The 23161-nt window shown below is 36.8% G+C and overlaps 1 protein-coding gene across 2 annotated transcripts in view; it reads right to left on the reverse strand.

The window, feature by feature from the left end:
* Nucleotides 1-23161, reverse strand: part of kcnab1a (potassium voltage-gated channel, shaker-related subfamily, beta member 1 a) — a 36441-nt gene that overhangs the window by 643 nt on the left and 12637 nt on the right. For both annotated transcript variants that reach the window (XM_036214983.1, XM_036214982.1), the window contains 10 exons: nt 16592-16671; nt 15537-15581; nt 13207-13251; nt 11189-11232; nt 11018-11104; nt 8126-8211; nt 6380-6500; nt 5818-5912; nt 2090-2210; nt 1888-1976 (listed from right to left, as the gene is read on the reverse strand). In XM_036214983.1, the coding sequence (XP_036070876.1) occupies nt 1888-1976; nt 2090-2210; nt 5818-5912; nt 6380-6500; nt 8126-8211; nt 11018-11104; nt 11189-11232; nt 13207-13251; nt 15537-15581; nt 16592-16656 (798 nt within the window). In that variant the 5' untranslated portion in view covers nt 16657-16671. The remainder of the gene's footprint in view (nt 1-1887; nt 1977-2089; nt 2211-5817; nt 5913-6379; nt 6501-8125; nt 8212-11017; nt 11105-11188; nt 11233-13206; nt 13252-15536; nt 15582-16591; nt 16672-23161) is intronic.

Consider the following 23161-nt stretch of genomic DNA (forward strand, 5'->3'; position numbering starts at 1 on the left):
TGTCTTCAACCCCTCATTTTTTAACACGCTGGCTGTTCCCATTACATCAGGGGTCCCCAACCTCCAGGCCAAGAACCATTACTGATCTGAGGGCCGCTTCGTACCAGCCCACAGACAGGGAAAAAATACATACGCTAATCAGGGGTCCCCGACCATCCGGGAGGGCGATCGGGACAGGTTCCGTCACTGGTTCCACGTCTGGTACTGTGTCCTGAGGTTTTGGGGACCCGACTCAGCACGTCATAAAACGACGAGTTGGGGAAGATCTGGGTCCTCCACACGTTAAATCTCAAGTTATTCCACGTATTCTTAAATGTATGTATTTTATTAATCTACGTGATACAGATAATACACATTAACGAACATTTATCCAGCCAGTGATAGATGTGTATGTACCGTATTATAGCAATAATGCTGATTTACATGTAGTCCCAAAACAAGAACATGAGGAGACATTAAATAATGTAGTAGATCACAAGACTGTGCACAATTAGAGGTTAAAAATCAGAGCATAACATCCCAATAAAATGAAAAATATTACTAATATTTGGATTTAACCATTACATTTATATGAAAACTGGACTGAGTGACCTCTTCATCTTAGTGTTCCAAACAGAAATACCTGAATCCAAAAAGCCAAAATCCACTTAGGCTATGTCTGACTTTCTTCACTATTCACTATTTAGTGCATTCACCATTTTCCATAATTGTCTGAATTTACTATTCCAAAATCAAGTGCCCTAGAAATGTCCCAGAAGTCTTTGCGAAAATCTAGTGTGCATCGATGCTCACTACATTAGTGAATATAGACCACAATGTGTTGTGGTCAAACAAAAAACAAAAAAGTAGTTCGGAATTAGCTGATTATTTCTATTGAAAAATAAACAGATATTTCTCAGTCATTCTATTTGTCAGAATAACCATTCTTGCTTTGCAGCTATTTCCACATATTCTTGATTATTTTAATTTTTTAAAATATATTTATTTCTGTAGTGCGAACAAACCCTGACTAATCAGACGCCTCAATAACAATACCGCAGGTGGTCTCACATCAAACTCTCAAAATGTTTGATTGACAGATTCTCCTGAGTCTGCTTACAGGGGGAAGGGGTGTGGCCTTCCAACAAGCTCACTTCTGATCAGTGAGAGTGGTTGCCATAGAAACGATAATTCAGACCAATCGCTGCTTACCAACGGTGTCTGGCTCCAACGTGTTGGGATCCGTATTTCAAATAAACAAGTCACATTCACTCAGTCCAGTTCTTTTGTACAATAATTGATTTAACCAAACACTTGGACTTCCTGTTTGAGGCAGATTTCAAAACAAAAGTAACGGGAGTCAGGGCAGTTCACCACAATGGAGCTTGGTACTCAAATAAAGCAGTTTGCTTTAACTTTAAAATAAACCTCTGTGGTTTGGTCTCTAGAGACAATCGTTTAAGAGACACATTTTTATTGACACACAAGTATTTTGAATTTGAGATCAAAGTCTTGATTGACATGTAACTCTTTACAGCGTGTCCCATATGTTTGCTCTTCTTAGGGGTTAATTGAAAATGGAAAACAACCCTATAAACCTGAGTAACATCAACAATACTCTATATCCTGTCAATAAATGATACTAATCCTTGTAAGAGTTAGCATATTTACTGATCCCATTAAAACCTTATAAAGTTTTGCATTGCATTATTTAAACAGCTTGATAAAATTGAATTTTTGTAAACTTTTGTAGGTCAAATTTAGAAAAGTTTCCACATTTAATGGGCCTAAGCCATATTTATGCTTACCTCTCATAAAATCTAATACTAAAAATGGACATTTGCATCATTTGCAGAGAACAGGGCTCGTTAATGATGAACTGTATACCAGCCGTGTGCACGTCTCTACCTGGATGGCCCCGAGGTTTTCAGTGAGCTGTTCAGGGTTTGATGTTCCCAACAGGACGGAGCTCACGCCTTCATTCCTTAAACACCAGGCTGCAGGCAATTAGAAGGGGAAAACTTGGGATAAAGTGAGTGCCCTTGAAGTTTTCAGACAGCAGAAGAAGGTTTCTTTTCTCTTGGGCAGTAATGCAGGACGGCAGTCTTACCCACGGCCAGCTGAGGGAGGGTACAGCCCAGCTTCTCGGCAATGTGGTTGAGCTCCTTCAGCTTGGCTTGCTGCTTTCGTCCGTCTTCACTTATTATTTTCTCCTTTAACCACTGATAAGACTGACAGGAGAGAGCAGACACGCTTTATATGAGTCATTTCTGAGAGGTAAGAAGGTATGAAGGGAACACAAGAATATGAAGGTGAAGGAAAAATGTTAGTGAGGAGCTAAAAAGAGTCAAAGCTGATCGAAAATGATCCTTTATGTTAGTATGTAACAATAAAATATTGGATTTAGAGGTGTTTCTTGTCAGTGTTGGGGTCACTTCTTCCTTTAGTCGGGTTGAATGAATTTGCATGGGTAAAAGCAACTTGTAACTAACGTTTGTAAAAAACTTTTGATTTGTTTTACCTTTGTTATCCAATTTTACTAGAAAAAGATCCTTTTTGCCTATTTGTTCCCACCATTTAAATCTATTGTGATTGATGAGTCATTAAAGACTATCATTTGGGCTATTAGCAGACGCATTTGTCACACATTTGAATTCAAATTATTAATAAGATTGATGATAAATGATCTTACTGTTGGTATTTATGCAATGCAAACGTCTTATACCTGTCCATTTAGGTAATGAAAGATGCTAACGTCAGCAGGTAATGGCTGACATACACCTCTAAAAGCCAGTTCAGAGTCTCTGGAGTGCCGTTTATTTTGGACCTGTTCCAGAACGGTTTGACACCAGAGTCACCGCTGATTGGCTCAAGCATGAAAACACCCCTCAGTTTACATCTATACATTTTTATATCTGACAAAAGATTGCCTTAATATCTCATACGTTTGACAAACTAAAATGTTTTAGAGCATATAATAAAAGTACAAATGTAAAAACGAATCAATTTAAAATGCAGTTTATAAATGACAAAACAAAACTAATTGAAGTTTAGAGGTCTGGAAAAGGAATTTAAGACATTTGTGCAGCTTTGGGACTCCATCAAACCACAGTGAGTGCCGTTCTCCACAAATGGAGAAAACATGCGAGCTGTGAGCCTTCCCAGGAGTGACAAAGCGACCCAAATTACCCCAAAGTGCAGCAACTACTCATCTAGGAGGTTACTTAAAAAAAAAAAAAAAACTACAACCCTCACTTATTTACTTAAAGTCACTATGACTTCCTCACCAGAAAGAGGAACTTGGAAAAAATGGGCTGCAAGGCAGAGTTAAAGATACAAACCAGTAGGTCAGTAATTTCCAGGATCGATTCGATTTACCAGAAACTGAATCGATTTCATTCCTATGTTTTTCTTTGATCCACTCAATTAAATTCGATTCATTTCGATTTTGAGTTTACATGATTTTAGACACATTTCTTTAGAAATACATGAATAATCTATATATGTTTTGAAGATATTCATATTAATGTGATACAGTTCACATGCTGTAAAAATTATTAGCGAAATCACAATGAGATTGTTAATATCATATATTGATACGTGGATTTTCAAATGGAGAAGCTCCAACAATTGTTCTGCTTCTCCTGGAGGGCGTTTCAGTTTGGCCACTTGGTGGCGATTGCACCAAAGCATTACAGATTATTCCAGAAGAAGAAAGAATGAGCAAAAAATGCTGCTTTAGACCACAAATCGTTACTTTAAAAAAAATTATTTAAAAGAGTTTGGAAAATTCAGTAATTAAAGATGTTCATTTAGTCAGAAATATAAGTTTAGGTCGACCGAGTGTTAGCATTAGCCGTCCTATGGGAGATCCCATTATACATTAGCATCAAGCTAGTGGACTTCAGCATTGTTTATTAAAGCGATCTCTACTTTTATGGATTGATTATTGATCTATTAAACTTAGATCGATTCAGATCGATTAATCAATTTTATCAGCTCTACAAACTACAGCTGAGCAACAAGAACATAAAAATCTGTCTCAGGCTTGACAAAAAAAAAAAAAAACATCTGTATGATACAAAAACTCTGGACTGACACAATTCAAGTGACATTTTTCTCATTTTCCACATCCTAACAACCAAATGTTGCGGTGGTAGTATAATGGTCTGGGGATGTACTGTTACTTTTTAACCTGAAAGACTTCCTGTGACTAACAGGACTGTGAATCCTGCCTTCACTAAATAATCTTTTCCTTCATTTGTCATGTCCCAGCACTGCTCCACCTCCACCTGCCAGATAACTGGATCAGTGCACCCACCTGTGATTCTGCCTTTAACAGAAACATACAAACTGGCAAAGATTGTCTTGACTGCTGGGTAAATTACATAGGATCTCTTTTCTTGTGCCTGACCTGTTTTTGGGATTACTTTTGCGTTTTTGCTCTGACCTCTGTCTGGTTTGTGGACCTCAGACGTGTTTGCTCATTTGGATTGAATTCATGACCCTGTTTTGTTTGGACCCCTGAGTTTGAACCACATCTATCCTCAGTCTAGAAGAAAAGGGAGGACCTAGAGTGCTCGACAGTTTCCCCGTGATTTCACGGCTCGTCGCTCCGGCTTTCTGCAGCACTACCGACTCCTTCGCCGTGATGTCATCGCCACCCACCTCTGCAGCTCTGAGTAAGGTAAACTCCACAGAACTCTGGTTTTGTTCAACGTCTTCCTTCTCTGTCAGCGACTGCCCTGCCACCTGCAGAAGTCTTTCTCACAACTTCCCTCAAGGGTGGATTGAGTTTATTAAAATGACTTCATCTACACAAATGATTCAGATGGATCGGACCGGCAGAAAACTGCAACCAATAAAAGGGGGAGGAGCCAAATAGAATAATCTTCCAACATATCACTTTTAAAAAAACATTTTCTCGTGTTTCTTCATTTATCATTGATCCAGTGAACGTCACAAATAGTAAATAACAAAAAAAATAATAAAGATAAGTCTCATGGATGTTAGCTAAACAATAAGGTAAACAGAAATGAGTTAAAGGTTTGAGTTTTAAAATGTGATGCAAATTCTAAATAATTGGAGTAACTGAAGAGGAAGGAGATCGTTTTAATCCTGCAGTGCTGCTCTGTGTTCATCAATCCTCATTAACAGATCAACGTGGCCATTTGTCATTTAAAGAGAGCGGTCTGGAGGACAAAGTGAATGTGGTGCGAACCAAAACGAGGGGTGATCAAAATGTTTTTAAGAATAATGTGATGAAGGCTCACACATTTAACCACAGTAATCAAATGTACATGAACTGAATCATCGTGTTATTGATCCTAAGGACTTAAGACTAAACTATGTTGAGGAAAAGTGACCAAAAGATTCAATTCTAATAAAACAACCATCTGTCATGATGTCTGGATCGACTCCATGACAGATGATGTCCAGTAAAATGGATCCCATATATATATCCCTGTCTAGCAGGACAGAAGAATGTATTAAATGTATTAAATTTAAAAAAGTTGCAAAATATTTAAATTGACAATGTTTGTTCTCTTTAGATGCACCATAACGTTAGTCTCCTGCTCGTCTCGGATGTGTGGATCTATAATCATCTCATTAACTCTGATTATGTCTCTATAGTTTAAATTGAAAACCAAACAAACAGGTTTCGGCTTTAATAAACAGCATCTGCAAACCAGAAATATAAATAAATCATCCGTCTCACCCTTGTGTCCTGATAACGTCCCTGCTGCTACGCTAAATGAACTATGTGGGTTATGCAAGACCGTCAGGGGCGATTTGTCTTTTTGGAAACAGAGCAAACGACCCGCGGGCGAGACGTACCTTCATGGAGGCCCTTGAAGATTCAGGGATGCCGTTTTCATATTTTCCAGTTATGATGCCACATGCCAGAGGTGACCATGTCATCGCCCCGACTCCTGTGGGCACGGAGACAGGGACAGTTAGGCTAAAGATAAATGTCTCAAAGGGAGGAGAGAAAATGAGGCACAAAGACTGGAGCAGATAACAAAATTGGAGGTAAAAAGAAGCGTTACTGTTAAACATCTGTCTAATAATGGAGGGCATATATAAAGAAAATTAAACTTAAAATAGTGAGTATTTCTGTATTCAAATTGTTGTGAATCAGGAGCAGACGGTAAAATAGTATTTGAAAAAGATTGTGATGTAGAAACAGCTCAAAGAGGAATTTCTTCACATAAACTTTGTCCTAAAAATGAGTTCATTTTGGGGCTAAAATGGAATAATCATAATTGAAAAACCACTGAGAACACTATTAAAATAGATCAAAGATGATAAGAGTGGGGCTTTAAAAAAACAAGTTTTCTTTAACTTGTAATTGAATAAACAAGGTGTTTTTTTCGATAACAGTGAAGACAATACTTACCTATCTTGTGGTAAAGCTCAGGCAGCTGCACCTCAACTTTCTCGCGCTGGAAGAGATGATACTCCGCCTGCTCACACACTGGAGGGATCAGATTAAACTGCCTGGCCACAGAATACGCCTCCTGCAGATTTGGGGGTACAAATGAGCAAAAATGCTCTTAGAAAGCAATATGATTCCATTTGTTTCATATCTATTATAAATAATTGTAGACCTTATCTGTTTGGAGAAAACATAAAACAAAGTAAAGCTGTAAAAATTGATTGAAAAAAGTGGTCTGACATAAATAAATTGGTAAAAAAGAGGATGATAATTATCTTGAAGCTAACATGAAAAAAATGTAAATGCTCAGTTTGTGGTAAACAAATCAATTTTCTCTTTGAGGCATCCTATTTAAATCTTCTCATAGACTCTGTTTTTCCCTGGAGTCCTAAAAGAACATGCCTGAGGAAACACAAACATACAAACACGGTTTTCTGTTTCCATTAGATCCTGCCTAACCTTAAATTCAACCCAAACCATAAATGTAGTCGCCGTTGTGCCTGTGGCGCCTGTCACTGCGGTCGCCACAACGGTGTCACAAGCAGCAAACACGCCCACACCAGAACACAGTTGTTCTTCCTTTTAATGTGTTCTTTTATTCTGAAAGTTTCCTGTCTTCCTCTCCGTTGCCCTACCATGCTATCCATTCTGTGAGGCCATCCATGCCAAGTCAATTTAAAAGTTTGGTTCATGTTCATTAAAGGTCTCAAAGAGGGTGTTACAATTGTGTTAATTTGTTCCCTTCTGTATAGATATCTTAAATATTTTTAACCATCATAAACTTAAAAAGACAATTTCTACAGCATTTGGGTGAAGGAAATGAAAGACAGAGCAGCGGAAAATTGCCTGTTGGTTGTTGAATAAAAACATTTCATTCTCCTTCATGCTGCAGCTGAATTCATTTCTGAAATGTAGCAGAGGCATTTCTCCATGCTTACATGCAAATTACATTTCTATGTTCCTGTTTATCACATTAACTAGTGAAAAAAGCATGTAGCTTGCCTCAACATTATATTGTTGTTCTTTGCTGCATATATATGGAGCTTTAAGCATGTTGCAGTGGGACAAAGAAGCATAAACATATTTTTACATGTATTCTAGATTAAATTATCAGTGTAAACACTGTAATTGTGTATCAATTTGATAATTTTTTTGTTAATAATAATTTTTCAGTTATCAGAGGCTTTTGTTGTTGTTATTCCACTCATTACACACTGATTCTTAAATACAAGCCTGGGTTTTCACATTTTCCACTGAGTATTCATAAAACTGTGAAAGCTGAATTACTATTCTTGACAGATTTACATCTAGTAAGCTCAATAAATGTGGCAATTTTTTTTTAGCATTTTATACTGAAAGCATGAATGCAGAGGCAGCAATTTTGTCTACAATAACTGTTTTAAACCGTTTTTCATGGCTTCAGAAGTAAAAATACCCAAAGATGAATGAAAGAAATTTGCAGTAACATTTGAACACAATGATCAGTCATGCTAAAACTAGCAAAGAAAGTATAGACATGTGGTTCTCCATGTGCCAAACCCTAACCGGATGGATATAAGCTTCACTTTGGTGAAAATGCTAAGAAAAAACAAATGCAGCTCTAAATACATCCTCCTCAAATAAGAAACTCAACTCTAGTGATTAAAAAAAAAAGAAAACTACTTCATTTTCCATTTATGCAGGGAGTAGAAGGTGTGGTTGGCTTACCATGATCTCCATGGCTGTCCACCGGGAGGTCCCCCAGTACATGGCCATGCCTTGGTTTATCACGTAGGTCATAGCTCGAACGATCTCTGCAGAGAAGCGCATCGTTCAGCTGTGTTTACAAGCTGATGATTATGTTCACCACTAACACCAATAGCTTTACGAGAGCTAGTATAAGAGAGTAACATTTTATTGGAAGATATTGTCAGACTTTAGAAATGACACAAAAATGACTACAAGAGTTGGTGAAAAGAAGTTGTTTTTCCTGCCAATGACAGCAGTACGGGATGCTTTCGCCTTCTACAGTCCAATTTTTGGACTGTAGAAGTTGCATCTGGCCTTCCCTCTCTGTCTGTCTTGGCATTGTGGGTATTGTGTGTGAAGCGTGTAGATAAGGAACCAGAAAGTTTGGACCATTTGGATTTTCTGGTTCCTTTATGCCTTAGTCTGTACAGAGGTTGAGCCACACAGGTGTGTTGGGTTTCTGGATTAGGGTTATGGTTACAGGCCCGTAGAAGGTCGTAGAAAACCTCTCTTTTGGAAACAGAGGCTTCAGAACAATGTGAAAAATGGCTTTTTGAGACATTTAGGTTGTTGGATTTTGGTTAAAAATGTCATAACCATAATTAAAACACTACTGGCAAGCTTTTTTTTTAATGAAAAAATGGTCATAGGGGACTTTAATCTAGCCATCAGTCACTGACTCCTCACCTGCAAGTCCTGCTAGCACAGGTGATTCCTGTAGGATGCCGATACAAACTATGTTCTTTCTAATTTCCTCATTTCTAATGGTCAGGTTGCACACACAGAGTGCACTCATCAACTGAACAACACTGAAGGGGCTCCTTGCATAGTTTACAGGATTCCATCGAGTTGGAAAAATGAAGAATCTGTACCAGTGTCTCACTTATTTCAACCTAACTCACCCTCATGTGTTAATGACCTTTCGCCCTCTGCATGCTCCTAGAAAAAATGAACATTTTACTCTGTGTGCACACAGAGTAATCTACAATTTTAAAACTTCATCTGGACCCCCGGCGTGCCCCCTACAGATTTGCTTATTTTTTGGCTGCAGACAGTCCACATCCACTCATACGGGCAGTCGTGTCTAGGACATGCTATCATATCAGGATTCTGCACAGTTTGCAAACTTGTGTTGGGCTTATGCTGAGTTGGCTCATTTCATTCACATAATTGCAGAGCACACCTTTCATTTACATTTGAACTATAAGTAACATCCAAAAATTGCCAAGGGGGGAGAATAAAGCAGTCCCACATACACATTCCTGTACTGCAAAAGTAGATTTGAGCATGCTCATGAGCAGAGGGAAAGTGTTCTGTTTGTGCTTGCCACTAAAAGGAATCAAAAGCAGCTGGAAACCAGAAGAAAGCCAAAACTGAGAGCCAAGTTTGGGGTAAATATTCCCCCTGAAAGAGCAGAAACCTTTTCATTCTGCTCCAGTTTGGTGACAGGAGAGCCTCCCATTTCCCCGGGCCTCCCTCACCTGGTTCTTCAGCAGCTCCTTATCATCTGGGAGACGCACTAACGAGCGCACACTAAAGCTCCTCTGATCACATTCAAGCACTGCATATTTAATGGTGCAGTTAGCTGTAACATTGCTGAGTGGGCAAGCCGACAGCGGGCAGAGCTAACAAAAAACTCAGATTAGGACTGTCATTAAGGTTGTTCTTCATCACCCTGCACTTACTCCAATTAAATTGCCATTTTTTTGCTGCAGCGCCGGTCCTGCTCCTCACTTTACGTCGCTCGCTTTTGCAAGGACAACCAATTAAGTGGGACACAAAACTTGATGGACGTGTTGACAGAGAAGTTGGAGGAGTCTTTAAAAAGTGCAGAGGGATGCAGGAGAAGTTAAAGAAATGTCAAGAAAAGTACATACTGTATATTCAGGGGTCCCAAAATACATGATGGTAGGCTTTTGTTTCTCCTGTAGCTTGTCAAGTGGTAATTAAAAACCTGCTTTGGACAATAGCACCCTGCCAGGAAAATAATACAGTATAGAAAAACAAACCATGTCTTTTTGTTGTGCTGTCTCCTTCTCCAAACCTCATGCTGCCCTTCTGACATCTCTCTTTTAATAACACGCTGTCCTCACACTTAAACACAACCTGCCACCATTCTGAGCTAACGTGAGAAGGGACAGTGAAAAATAAGTTTGGTGGAGGACCAACCGGTAATGTTTAACCCTTGTACAATCTTATGGGGTCCAGACGACCCCATTGAAGTGTTATCCATCCCATGACAAATGTGGGCAAAGGTGGACAGGATTTCATGTCTGCCATGAACACCAGTGAAAATTAGAAATCAAAAATCTCGATGACCCCACTTCCAACGTCAACTTACCTAGAATAGCACAAGGGTCTGAAGCCTCAGTGGTTACTGTCCTTACTGTTAACGTACAGTAAGAGAAGGAGTCGTAACGTACTGGCTGTTCCCATTAAATCAGGGGTCCCCGACCAACTGGCCTTGAACCAGAACTGGTCCAAGGGCCGCTTGGTACCGGGCCATAGACAGGGAAAAATTGCATATGCTAGGGGTCCCCAAACTCTTGGGACTCAGACTGGTACGGTACCCTAACCCGGTCTTGGATCCGCGTCCATCACCTTGTCCTACCTTGTAGAATATTAACAGATGCCTGTGTGCCTTTGTGTATTTAAATACTTTGTGTTTTCTGTGTGTGTTATTGTGCAGCAGATGAGGATGCCAAGTCGTGTTCTTCCTGTTTAAATAGGATCTGATTGCAAATATACAGACGGGGCCAGATTAATGCAAAACTGTCTCATCGTTTTCATTCTATCGTCATCCATCCAACATTTTAAATTCAAGCTTCTTAGTTGAGTTTTAGTTGGGAGAATACTGATAAGGTGACTCACCCTCCATAGGAGTATTGCTGTCTGGCCGGTTTGCAAACACTACATCAACATATTCCAACTGCATCCGCTGTAGCGAGCCTTTTAGACCTGAGAGAAAGAACAATGTCAGGCTCAGAGAAGGAAACAAAAATGTATTGTCCCATTAAATGACATGTAGGTGTAAAGCCTTACCTTCAATAATGTGTTTCCTTGATAGTCCTCTCTCTGTCTCTGCTCTGATGGATGAAAAGGAGAAAGAATGTCAATGTGTATTTTTTCAGCCATGCAATAAGATTTTGACTTCATCATGGAGTCCTGCAGAATGCACGTCTACCACCTAAAGTGATGCAAAAATGTTCTGTTAAATTGTGCCACTTAAATGATCGGATCTGTCAATCATTACACTGACAAAGTGGATACTTTATATGCGGCAATTAAAAAAAATACATTTGAAGTTGTTCAATGGAAATAGGTCAGTGCACTCAGAACTGTTCAGCGTCATTATCTAAACTCTACAGGAAAGAACTTTTCTAATGTAGCGAGAAAAAAAAAGAAAAGTATAATGTGTTCCTTATCACCAGACCCAGCTGGACAGTGTTTGCCTTGGAGCCTAACAGTCTTCCTTCTCCTCTCACAAAACTGAATTACTAGTGTGTGTATATATATATATATATATATATTAGTTTAAGCACTTAATTAATGAAAAATAATCAACGCGTTAATATTTGTTCATCCAAATTATTTTCACCTTGTGAAACAACAGTCCTTTGCTGTGGTTCAGGCTTTCACGGCGTGCGTTAAACACTTAGGGTATTATCCCACTTATACCATGGTCACTTACAAAATAATTAAATATTCAATACGTTGTTAGTACTTTGTTCTTGTTATTTTTAGGTCTGAAGGTTTTTTTTTTCTTATGGCTGTTTGTTAGCGTCTCTGTGTTTTTTTTGGAGTAATGAGACAGACATAAAGTCTTTAGAGTTCTGCTTATCTAATGTGCTATGAGCTCACAATGTCCACTTCTGGTTAAATTTAAGAACTTCAGACGACAAAAATGAAGGAAACATTTTCTCTCTGTTCAGTTTTTTGTTCCAAAAGTATATTGTTATAAAATTTACCTGTAAAAACATTGTAATTATATAGTGATTAATCACAACACAAAAAATGTGGTTAATCTGATTAATATTTCAAATTGATTGACAGCAATATTTAAAACAAAATGTTCTAAATGTAAAATTTTGCGTGTGATTTCATACTGTGACTGTCTGCAGATAATAAATGGTCGTCAAATTCACTTAATAAAAAAAAATGCAAATGATTGCGATTAATTTTTTTCCAGGTTTGCAATTAGTTAGTTGAAATTTTTTAATTGATTCCCAGCCTTAATATATTTATAAGTTTACTCTCATAAATGTATCTTCTGATTCAGTTCTGCCAAGTCAAGCAGTCCAGAAGCCTAACCTCTAAAGAAAAAAAAAACAAAAAACACACAAATAAATCTTTACTCGCATTCCCAACTGAAATGTCATCTGTTTAGTTTGTGTGTTAAATGTGTTAGATGGTTTTTTTTTCTTACAATGGATATAGATTCTTGTTAGTTTATGGTCAACTTTAACAAGAATTATTTATATAAAAAAAATACAGCAGAAAACAACACAGAAAATACATTTCTTCCAGAACCTGAATGTTTTTTCAGCATTTTATCAGTAAATAAAATGTTTTAAATATAGTTTATACTGTATTTGCAGGAGTATGCATATGTGTTGTTTGATTCTCATATTTTATATCTGTCATTTAAGCTGTTCTGAACAGTAAAATAGACAGAAAAACAAAAAGAAAGCAAGTTATTTGAGGACTATGCTCTAAACAATAATATTTATTTATATATTGAAATGTCATCTGTAACATGACATATAATGATATATAATACATGATACATGGATATTTTTACCCCCTTTTACAATAATTTTGTATTAATGTGCTCTGAGATGATTGATGGTTCAGCTAAACAGCCTCTCCTCTTCATTTGAAGAATCATTTTAAAACATTCCTCACTTCTGGTGACTAAAACTGATCTTTACTGTAACCCAAATCATGTTCAGCTGTAAGAAGCAGGAGAAAACAATGGCACAAATGCATGCTTTGGATATTTAGAAAACGCAGTCAAATGTTCTCTATAGACTATAAGTTATAAAACATTTTACACTTACTTTCCTCCCCAGTAAAGTTTAGTAGTGATGACGAAGCTTGATCGCCTATACGATGAGAGAAAACATGATAAATGACACAGACTGCAGTTGAGTTGTTGTAGATATTTCCCATTAAGACACTGAAGCATTATTGAAAATAAAAACTTCACTTAAACAATCTGAGCAGCTCCAATGTATTCAAATGGTTTTGCTGATACTAAACAAAATCATGATGTCTGTGATGCAGGGAAACTATATTTGATTTGTAAATGTCAAGAATTGCTGATAAAGCCTCTTCAAAATAATAGAAATTAAAACATTGGAATTAAAACCCCTTAGTGCAGATTAAGGCAACTTGTTTCATTCAGCTATCTAAACTTAAGCAGCTTAAAAGCACAAAAAACCCCTGATATATAAATAGAAATACAGTCAGGGATAAAGGATGGACCTGAGATATGGGGTCAAATCAGCTTAAAGTGAATGAAAAACCAGACTGTTCATTTAGACAATAGACATTGTAAATTTGATTTAAAAAAATAAAATTAGAAAACAGTTTTTATATTTCCAAGGTATATTATTTTAACTTTGAAAGACATTTGAAGAAGTGCTTTAAACTTGAATAAAAAACTACATCTAAAACGAAAATGAGGACTGAAAGACAATCAGTAGAAAAGCAAATAAAATTACCAAAATAAAAAAAATGAAAATAAAAAGCAGCATAAGCACTTAATTTGTATTTTGTAACAGTTTTTTTAAGTTTTCAACATTTCCTTAAATAAAAAATCTTTCAAAAGTCATTTTTTACCCACATTTTTTTTTCAAGTTTACAATGTGTGCTTTTGAGTTTACACCTTTTCCAATGATCACATTTAGATTTTTTAGAATCGTTTTTTCATTTACTTTTCGTTGATCCTGATTTGACCCCATCCTCGTCTTTTACTTAAGCCTCCAATGAGAGGTCATTGCATCTCACAGGATCCGGCTGCTGTTGGGGACTTAATGTGAATTGTGATCGGCTAAATGAAGGCAAAAATATGTATCTTTTGTGTGGCTGCAACACCTTGAAAAAGTAATAGAATACATCAGCTCTCCAGATTATGACTTTGGTGAGTCAAAAATATTGATCCAAGTCCTGAAAGTTCTTATTTATGTTAAAAAAGACAAAAAAGTTTGAAAATTTGTGTTAAAAAAACCCCCAAAACTCAAGAATCTATGGTATTTAGGATTTATTTTTTGTGTGATTTAAAAGAATGTTCCACTGATTGGATACATCTTTGGCATAAAAACATAAACTTTCAGTGACACCAGTACAGCAACCATTTGTCGCCTCATGAGGCTGCAGAGGACAGACTGCTGTCACGCCTCCAATAAAAGATGAATTAAGGAGATCGTTCTCCATGCAAAAGGGTTTCACATCTCTAATTCAATCACTACAATGTGACTGCAAGGAAAGATAAATATATCCATGCCTGCCAACTGTTAAGACAAGATTATCATCTTACAGCAACACCTGTTCTCCTTTATACTTGTTCATGTCCAGACTTACAAGAACGGTTGAATATGTCAGCTTCAGACTGTCCTCATTAAACTCCCACTGCTGCCATGTCTCAGTAATGACACCACCATGAGCTGTATGGTTACTGCTGGAAATCTGCACTTTGGATGAATTTGTGTGAAATTAACATTTTTATCAAAATGTTTAAAGAAAACTCAGTTTTTAGGTGCATCATGCTTTGCATTTTGAATGTTTTAGCTCAAATGAAGTCTAAATGTGTCAGTATGACATTGATAAACTACAAAGAATTGATGGAGGATTACATTTACTGTTGTTAGGAACCTCGCTGAATGAGTCCTACCGTTCTTCAACTGTTTGTGAACGAGTTGAATAAAGTTTAAGTTAATTTACTTAAAAAAAATGTTTTTTTTCCTTTACAGGTATTTTTTATAATTTTTGTAAATGTTTTATTTTAACCAGAGAGCCACAATAGAGGGGTGAAAGAGTCACATGTGGCTCTGGAGCCGCAGGTTTTCTGCTCGAACCGGTACCCGTCCAGAGAATTGGACCGGTACCAGCTAGGAGGTTAGAGATAATCTCCTATTATATGAGGGGAAATCTGAAATTTAAAAAAAAGAAATGGTCAACCAGCCAAACTAGAAAGAACCACAGGACACAGGAATCTGGCAGAGCAGAGACTAGAGCTGACACTTTCCACATGTGTATTAATACAATAACAGACGCAGTATTACATCCACCAAACTGTCTTACACACACTAGCATGCTGGCCATCCACACGTGTTCTGGTCTCACACACAAGCGTTCAGGCAGCGGCATGAGTTAATGTCAATATTACCTCCAGCATTTCTTCTTGATAATGTTTCCTAGAATGATTTCGGCCCTGCGAGGCAAAATAAATGAGACGGCATTAAATTCTTTTCTGAGTTCAGAAACATTTCTAACCAAATATCAAACCCATATTTCACTGTCATTTCTTTTTCTAAACAAGCATTTATACAAATGAGTTTTGTCAGAGATGAGCAGGATCTTGTACATTTTTTAAGGTTTGTTGGAATAAAATGCAGCTGAAGAAACATTGCTCCTCCATTAATATGTTAGGGGTAAAGTTTAGAGCTGTAGATTTTTTTTTTTTAATTTACCATTAAATATCCTATAAAAAAGATGTTTAAAACTGAAAGCTGCAAGTGTCCCTGTGAGCTGTGTTACATCACAGCACTGGCAGGACTCCTGGCATAGAAATCAAAACACTTTACAACGCTGAAGTACAAACTGAATGAATCAAATTCATTATAATGGCTTCAACTTGTGTTTTCAGGGTGACATAAACCTCCGGTATCTTCCCTTCCTCGTACCTGAACAAGGTTCTTACAGAAATCCAGTACAGGTATCATCTTTAGGCACTGAGCAATAAGGAGCTTCAGGTTCAAGATTTGAGGACAAAATAGTCCCAAATAATCCAAACCCAATGTTCTGCTCTGAGACATGTGGACACTTGGGTAAAACTATTCCTATTTGTATGAGCTTGTTTAAACCCACACAAGAATTTGTGTTCTAATTTCTCAGGCAGGATTGCGTCGTTTAAAGATGATTGGACAAAAAAAGACTAAATATTTTGCCTCTGGGAAGTTCCTTTAAGAGACGGACAAGAAGTTTATTAGGATGATTCACAAAACAGATTAGTCAAATATTCCTCATTCCCAGATGTGTAATAAACTTGTAATGAGAAGAGGTGATTACATTTTTTTTCACGACAGGTTTACATCATGAACCTGAAGTCTACCCCCACCCTTTGACAGGTCGGGAGGAGCTCCTGATCACACAGCTTTCTACAGCAGGTTGAAGTTGACCAAATGTAGAGTAAAAGTCACACTTTGAGTTCATGACTCTTACCTGCCGCCGGCATAGACCTCTGCTGTGTCGAACAAGTTGACTCCACTTTCGTAGGCGATGGTCATTAGCTGCTCTGCAACCTAGAAAGTGATCAGGTGATGAAAGAAATGTGGATTTGGAGATTAATCAATGCAGTTTGTTTAATTTAAATGATTTAAAAAATAAGACCAACAAAACAATTTCAGGTTTTTTTGACGATTCATATTGATAAAGCTTAGAAATTGAAATCTATTATCTTTAATTATATTATCCAAGTGTTTCTTTTTTTTTTTTTTCTTAGACTGGATGCGATATGGTGTCACACTGGTGCAGCCTTAAGCTTTCTTTTATTTTCTGGACATACTCGTAGTTGTCACAAACGGGCGGATGGCTTGATCCAAGTGAAACAGGTTTTATTAGCACATACAGGAGAACAGAAGTGAAGCACAGCTATAAGTCCACAGAGCCAAATCAGGGTCAGGCAGGCGGAGGTTAAATACGAACATGAGGGCATCAGAGAACAACCAGACAGGGTCCAAGCGAGGGTCAGGGCAGGCGGCAAACAATCAGAGTTGAAGACGATCGGGGTCAGATGAACCAGAAGATCAGGTCAGGATGAGAATGCTCAGTGATGCTGACAGAGTGGCACAAACAAGACTTTGCACTGACTAAATACTGCTGGGAGTGATGTTGCAGAGGGAAAACGACTGTGGGGTTCTGGGAGTGACAGCAGGGGCTGATGGGAAGTGTAGTGTGGAGACCCAGGAAGCGCTAGTACTCATGTGATGGATCCTGCTTTTGGCCATGGGGGGAGACAAGGGACCGAGCTGTGACGACTTTGAGGCTTAACCATATGCAGGAGATGCTGGGGCAGGTTCATTGTTTGTAAGGCTCAAAAGGCCAACAATATTCTTGAGTATACAAATATGTACCAAGGAAAGCTCATTTTCATGGCTTTCCAAAATCAAATGTTTTAAATGAAGCGATCACTAAAAAATACCAGGACCTGCCCACATTCTCCATACAAACCACCGGTGAAGTGGTGCACCAAACCAAAGTCTCCCCCAACCATGTGACATTAGCACAACAATACTTCTAACATAATTTACAATGAATCGTCCAATTTTCAAGATGAGTTCAGACACGCAAAAACTTGGGTAACACTTTAGATGAGGTGCTGCAAAACACTCAAAATAATGTTGACAAAGATAGTTAATACATTTGTTAAGCTTGTAAGCAGTTTATTAAAATTACTTTTGTAAACATCTGTCTCATTTTTTATGTTAATGAATCTTATTAATATGCAAATAAATCTAATTCGGCTCATTGTTCTAATGTATGTTTTACTAACACCCTGTAAACACATTAATAATGTTTGTTAATGTGTTAAAAAAGCTTGTTAAGAAAGCTTATTATGAAGTATTACCACTTTGAGATCTGCAGGAAACAAAGGCTGACAGAAATGTGTTAACATCAAACAAAAAACCTCAATTTAGCTGTTAAGGAATAAGATTTGGTTATTTCATGACTCTATATATCCCACATAGATTTAAGTGCAAAATATAAACCCTAGTTTTCTTTTTCTTTATTATTTTTTTACTGCATTTAACACTGAATTAAAATATTATTTGATGGAAAACTAGATTTAATGCTTCCTGACATTTAGCATTTTGGATTTAGTGAGCCAAACTCTGTGATGTTATAAAAACATCTGTACCCTTTTAAAGAGAAATAACAGTCATCACTGCTGTCTGTTATAAAACATCCTCTGAAATACCTTTTAGAACCAAAACCACTCTTTAGAAGCACATGAATAAAGCTAAACAGCCACTTGTTTCTAAGAAGCACAGCAGACACACTTCCACCTTTCATGAGATAAATGCTGACAACAAACTATTGATAGTTTCCTTAACTTATTAGTGTTCATCATTTCCTGTCATCAGGGGTTCAAAAAGTTCTGCTTCAAGAGTGAAAAAAAACTTCTGCAAAGGCTGACTCAAAACTAAGCTAATGCAGGTGTTCTGTAAACATGTAGCATTATAGCAAGACCCTAAGTTTAAAACACTAACAATATAAACTACATTGACATCTGGAGAAAGTTCAAGTGTGCAAATACCTGTGATAACAGAGCACCAGGAGGAAAAAAGCACATCTTTTATGTAGACCTGCAACTGTTTATGCAAGTGGCTACTTGGCAGCAGCAATGACAAATGGAGCCGGATAAAAAGGATGTTGGATAATTCACAGGATCAAAAAGAGGGCTTGGATAATGGCTTGGGAAATGGGATAATGGATGAAGGGCAAGAAGTGAGATAAAAGTAAAAAAAAACAACAGCATTTTTGATCTTGTGTGGATTCAGTGTATGAGAAACTGCTAAGAATATCAGAAGGTCATTGAATATCATTGCCAGGATACTTTTATTAACTTTCAAATGTATTTGAATACGTTACTAACGGTTTAAAAAATGAATTATTAAAGTAATCTCCTCTTAGTTTGTTGAAACACAGTTTTAGAAGGACTCCGGGTTAGTTTTAAGAATTTATAAATCTCCTTCCAAATATATATCAGGACTTATTTCTATTTTAAATCTTTATCCTAATATTCACTGACTAAAAGTCCTTAAATCCATTATATTTTTAATCACAGCAAAAGTTTAGATTTTATTAATTTTTCATTTACTTTAATGAAATTTAACTTTCAGAGCTTAAAATGGTAAAGATTAAAGCTTTAACTTCACTCCTCAAACAAAACCATCACTTTAACCTTCTCACCTACTGAGTTTATAAATCAACTAAAGCAGAAAAGCGTAATATTTATCAGCTTAGTGACACACTTGAGACATGAAACAAAATATCTCTGTATGATGAAGCAAAGTGTGATTGAGGGAAAGACTGGGAGACTCAAACCTCCATCACTGTCAGCAGGAACTTAATAATAACCATTTTTATATTTGATGCACACATTTCCAAGACTCCTATCTCATTGGAAAGATCCAAATGTTTCTCAAATGCCTCATTGTATACAACCTGGTCCATGTTTTCTGCCTTGTAGTTCATCATCATTCCACTAGGGGCAGTAGAAGACTTTTTCCTGCTCATTTCAAAATGGATGCCTCCATGAACACTTTTAGCGGGAAAAGTTTTGCTTATTCTCTAAACATTATGGCAATAATAACTTATCTTTTGTTATTCATTAATTTTAAATTACTTTTTTCTGTATTGAAAGAATGCAAAGTGTGTAATAATTAATGCTTTATAATACTTCTTTATAATGTGTGAATCAAATTTGAAACAGTGAGTAAATCAGGTGCTTTTTTCCATATTTTTGCTTCTTAAACTTACATTGTTGTAACCAAAACTTACCAAATCACTCAACTTTTATAATTGATACTATCTATAATCTCGTTCTTTTTTGTGGATTGAAATGTTAAAAAAAAAAAACACCTTAGTTTAGCCCACTACATTTTTGATGTGGGCTTTACTGGGTTAGCGTACCAGAAAGTTTGATGTCTGATGATGCATCAGACACAATTTTAATTACTTCATTCCAAACAAAAAAAATAAATAAATAATAATTAAAAAATTAAAGTGGTTGAGATCCTGTGGTAAAACAAGAAATACAGTGAACATAAATATCTACAGCTAGCACCTTCACCAACACCTATAGACAAATGTTTAGTCATTGTGAAGTTGCAGAAATAAGTAGTTCTGCCTCTGGCTTTTTGTCCACGGATCTTCTGTAGTACAAAGGCTGGATCTCTGCAGATGGTGAGCATTTCTGTCTCACAACCTGAGAATCAAGGCCGCAGAAGCCTCCTACACACAAACCCACACAGCCTTTGGAGGGGTCTTTATGACTGCTGCATCCTTTCCCTCCAAACTCGATGCATCGGAGTCAGCATGTCTGGGAGATGCTTTCCTTAAATTCCCTTCATGACTTGCAGATCCCCTTTGACCTTAAACGTTATCACCAAGTTTATCTTCGTCTGGACTCAAGAAAAAGTAATGAATCATGCAAGTTTATAAATACTCTAAACAGATTTCCGTATTTTTTATATACTCTGATTAAAAAAAAATGATACTTATCACTGATTATAATTGATACTTTTTTATGATTTTGAAATTCTGTTATTTTCTCTTTCTGGCTGGTTTTTATTAAGGATTTACTCTGCAGCAGACTGAGACGAAGATTTTGACTGTACTACTTCTAGATTTTATGCCATTTAAAAGCAAAAACATGTATTTGGCATCAGAGCTCTCAAAGTGCTGCCTCAAGTATTTCTTGACGCCAAAACTGTAGTGAGGAATTTGTGACTTTTAAACCAAACAATTCAGCTGTGAGGATATTTCTACTGCTCTACGTTGCAGCAAACGCTTCTTTCTGGTGTTCTTTTTCAAATCAACACTAGATAAATCACTAAAAAAACAATCGTCAGTTAAAATAATCTTGTAAAATGTGAAGTTGCTGTCAGAGCTCAAAATATACTGTTGTAGTCTCCCGAATAATGGAGTGAAGGAGGTTGAGGGGTACGTTGTGATGTGATAGCACTAAACCCTGAGGTTATTAAACTAGCTCTGTTACGTAAGCTTTCTGTTTTTGTGTCCCCCAGCAGAAGCCGTGTCTTCCTATGTGCCACTTCCACAGAGCACCAAAGCCAGGACCCCAAAAGCAACTTCAGAGCTGATTAACGTTCGGTACCCAGACCGCTGAGGAGACTTGTGTTCACACATGAACACGTATAGTTGTTGCCCCCACAGTTTGTTCCTCAGCAGTAATGTGGGGTGGCATTTATGAGACTGCCGAGTGTAAGAGGAGGAATCAGGTTTTATGGTGGCCAAGAAGGGCCACACCAAAATGCAAAAACAGACACAGAAATACAAAAAACTAAACAGAATGCAGTCACAAGAAAAAAAAACCTGAAAAAATCTACAGCTCAATTATAAAAAGTTGCAACTAAGGCACAAAAAAGAGTAATATAAATTTCTGCGATAAACACAAGCATTTAAAGGAGGAGGAAGAGTATGTTGATGTGTGTGGCTAAGTTAGCATTAGCCACTTTATCGTATTTTTTGACAATAATTTGTGCTGGAGTATGTCACAGCAGAAAAAAATGCATTTCAAAGAAGAAATAAAAAATCACATAGGTCGCAATAGAGTATGAGTGACATTTTTTGTGAGAAATATGGGACTAAAAATACAGGGCCAAGAAGAACAGATATTTTATCTTTAAGTCACACTATATTTTTTTCTATTGTTAAAGCATACTCAGTGGTCTTTTAATTATAATTATGCATTTTTTAGCCAAAATAAAAAAGCATATGTTGTTTTTTTAAGACATATTTTCTGCAGAGCAGCAAGAGTTCATCAGAAATGTTTATCTAGGTTGATGGTGCGCAAGCTAGCTCCGCTAAGGCTTTTGTTCACTCTCTCCTGTTAGCTCATAACACTTCAAAAGCTTAAGCTAACATTAGCATAGCAAAACAAATATATAAAAAAGCAAACTATATCAGAGCTCTGCAGCCACACAGTTTAGAGTCAGATGGCTGAGCAGATTAGAAAAATAAAGATGTTAATGAATCTATTTGTCTGCAAGTGGAGGATTGAATTGCAGCAGAGAAGGTAGAATTTGGTCTATCCATGACAATAGCTATGTCACAAACTGCAACTTTTGCAAGCATACGGCTTTCATTTGCTAATGATCCAACACAATTTGAATCACAAAATACTCAGAAATGCAGTTTTAATACTATTTTTTATATGTCCTCCATCATGTGAAAAATGCTACAAGGACATGATAAAAACACCAAACGTTAAATCATAATAACAAAATAGTTGACAATAATAGACTGAATATATATTCACCACTGCAACACATGGATGCTAATGAAACACAGGAGTCAAATATATTAGTGCGAATTAGTGCTGCTACAAACAATTATTTTAATAGTCAACTAATCACTGATTATTGTGAAGTCCACACCCTAACCATCATTAGCTTTAAACTATCTAAAAACTAGATATATAGCTTTACCTGCAATAATGCTAGTGTAAATGCTGTAACCTGAATTTGGCCGCTAAAGATGCTAGTGCTGATAGCTAAAGTTGCAGAAATTGATAGCTAAAAACCCTGAAGCTGATAGCTGAAAATGCTGAAGTTGATAACCAGCTAAAATGTTAGCTAAATGCCAAATTAGTCTAAACAACAAACCAAAAAAAAAGCCTAAGTTAGCCAAAATAGCTAAGATGCGGTTGAAATATTAGCTAAACTCCAAAATAGATAAAAAAGCAAAAAAAGCCTATATTAGCCAAAATAGCTAGCGTGCAACTAAAATATTAGCTAAACTCCAAAATATCCCAAAAAGCCTAAATTAGCCAAAACAGCTAGCATGTAGCTGACATATTAGTTAAACTCCAAAATAGCCTAAAAATAATAGTTTAAAAAGCTATCAGAATGCCATTATAACTTTCAACTTACTACACTCCGACTCCATATAACATAAAATAACGACTAATTGACTATTAAATTAGCCGTCGACTACTTTAATAGTCGACTAATCGTGGCAGCCCTAGTGCGAACAATATTCAGATAA

This window comes from Oryzias melastigma, linkage group LG13, assembly GCF_002922805.2.
Source record: "Oryzias melastigma strain HK-1 linkage group LG13, ASM292280v2, whole genome shotgun sequence".
Lineage (NCBI taxonomy): Eukaryota > Metazoa > Chordata > Actinopteri > Beloniformes > Adrianichthyidae > Oryzias > Oryzias melastigma.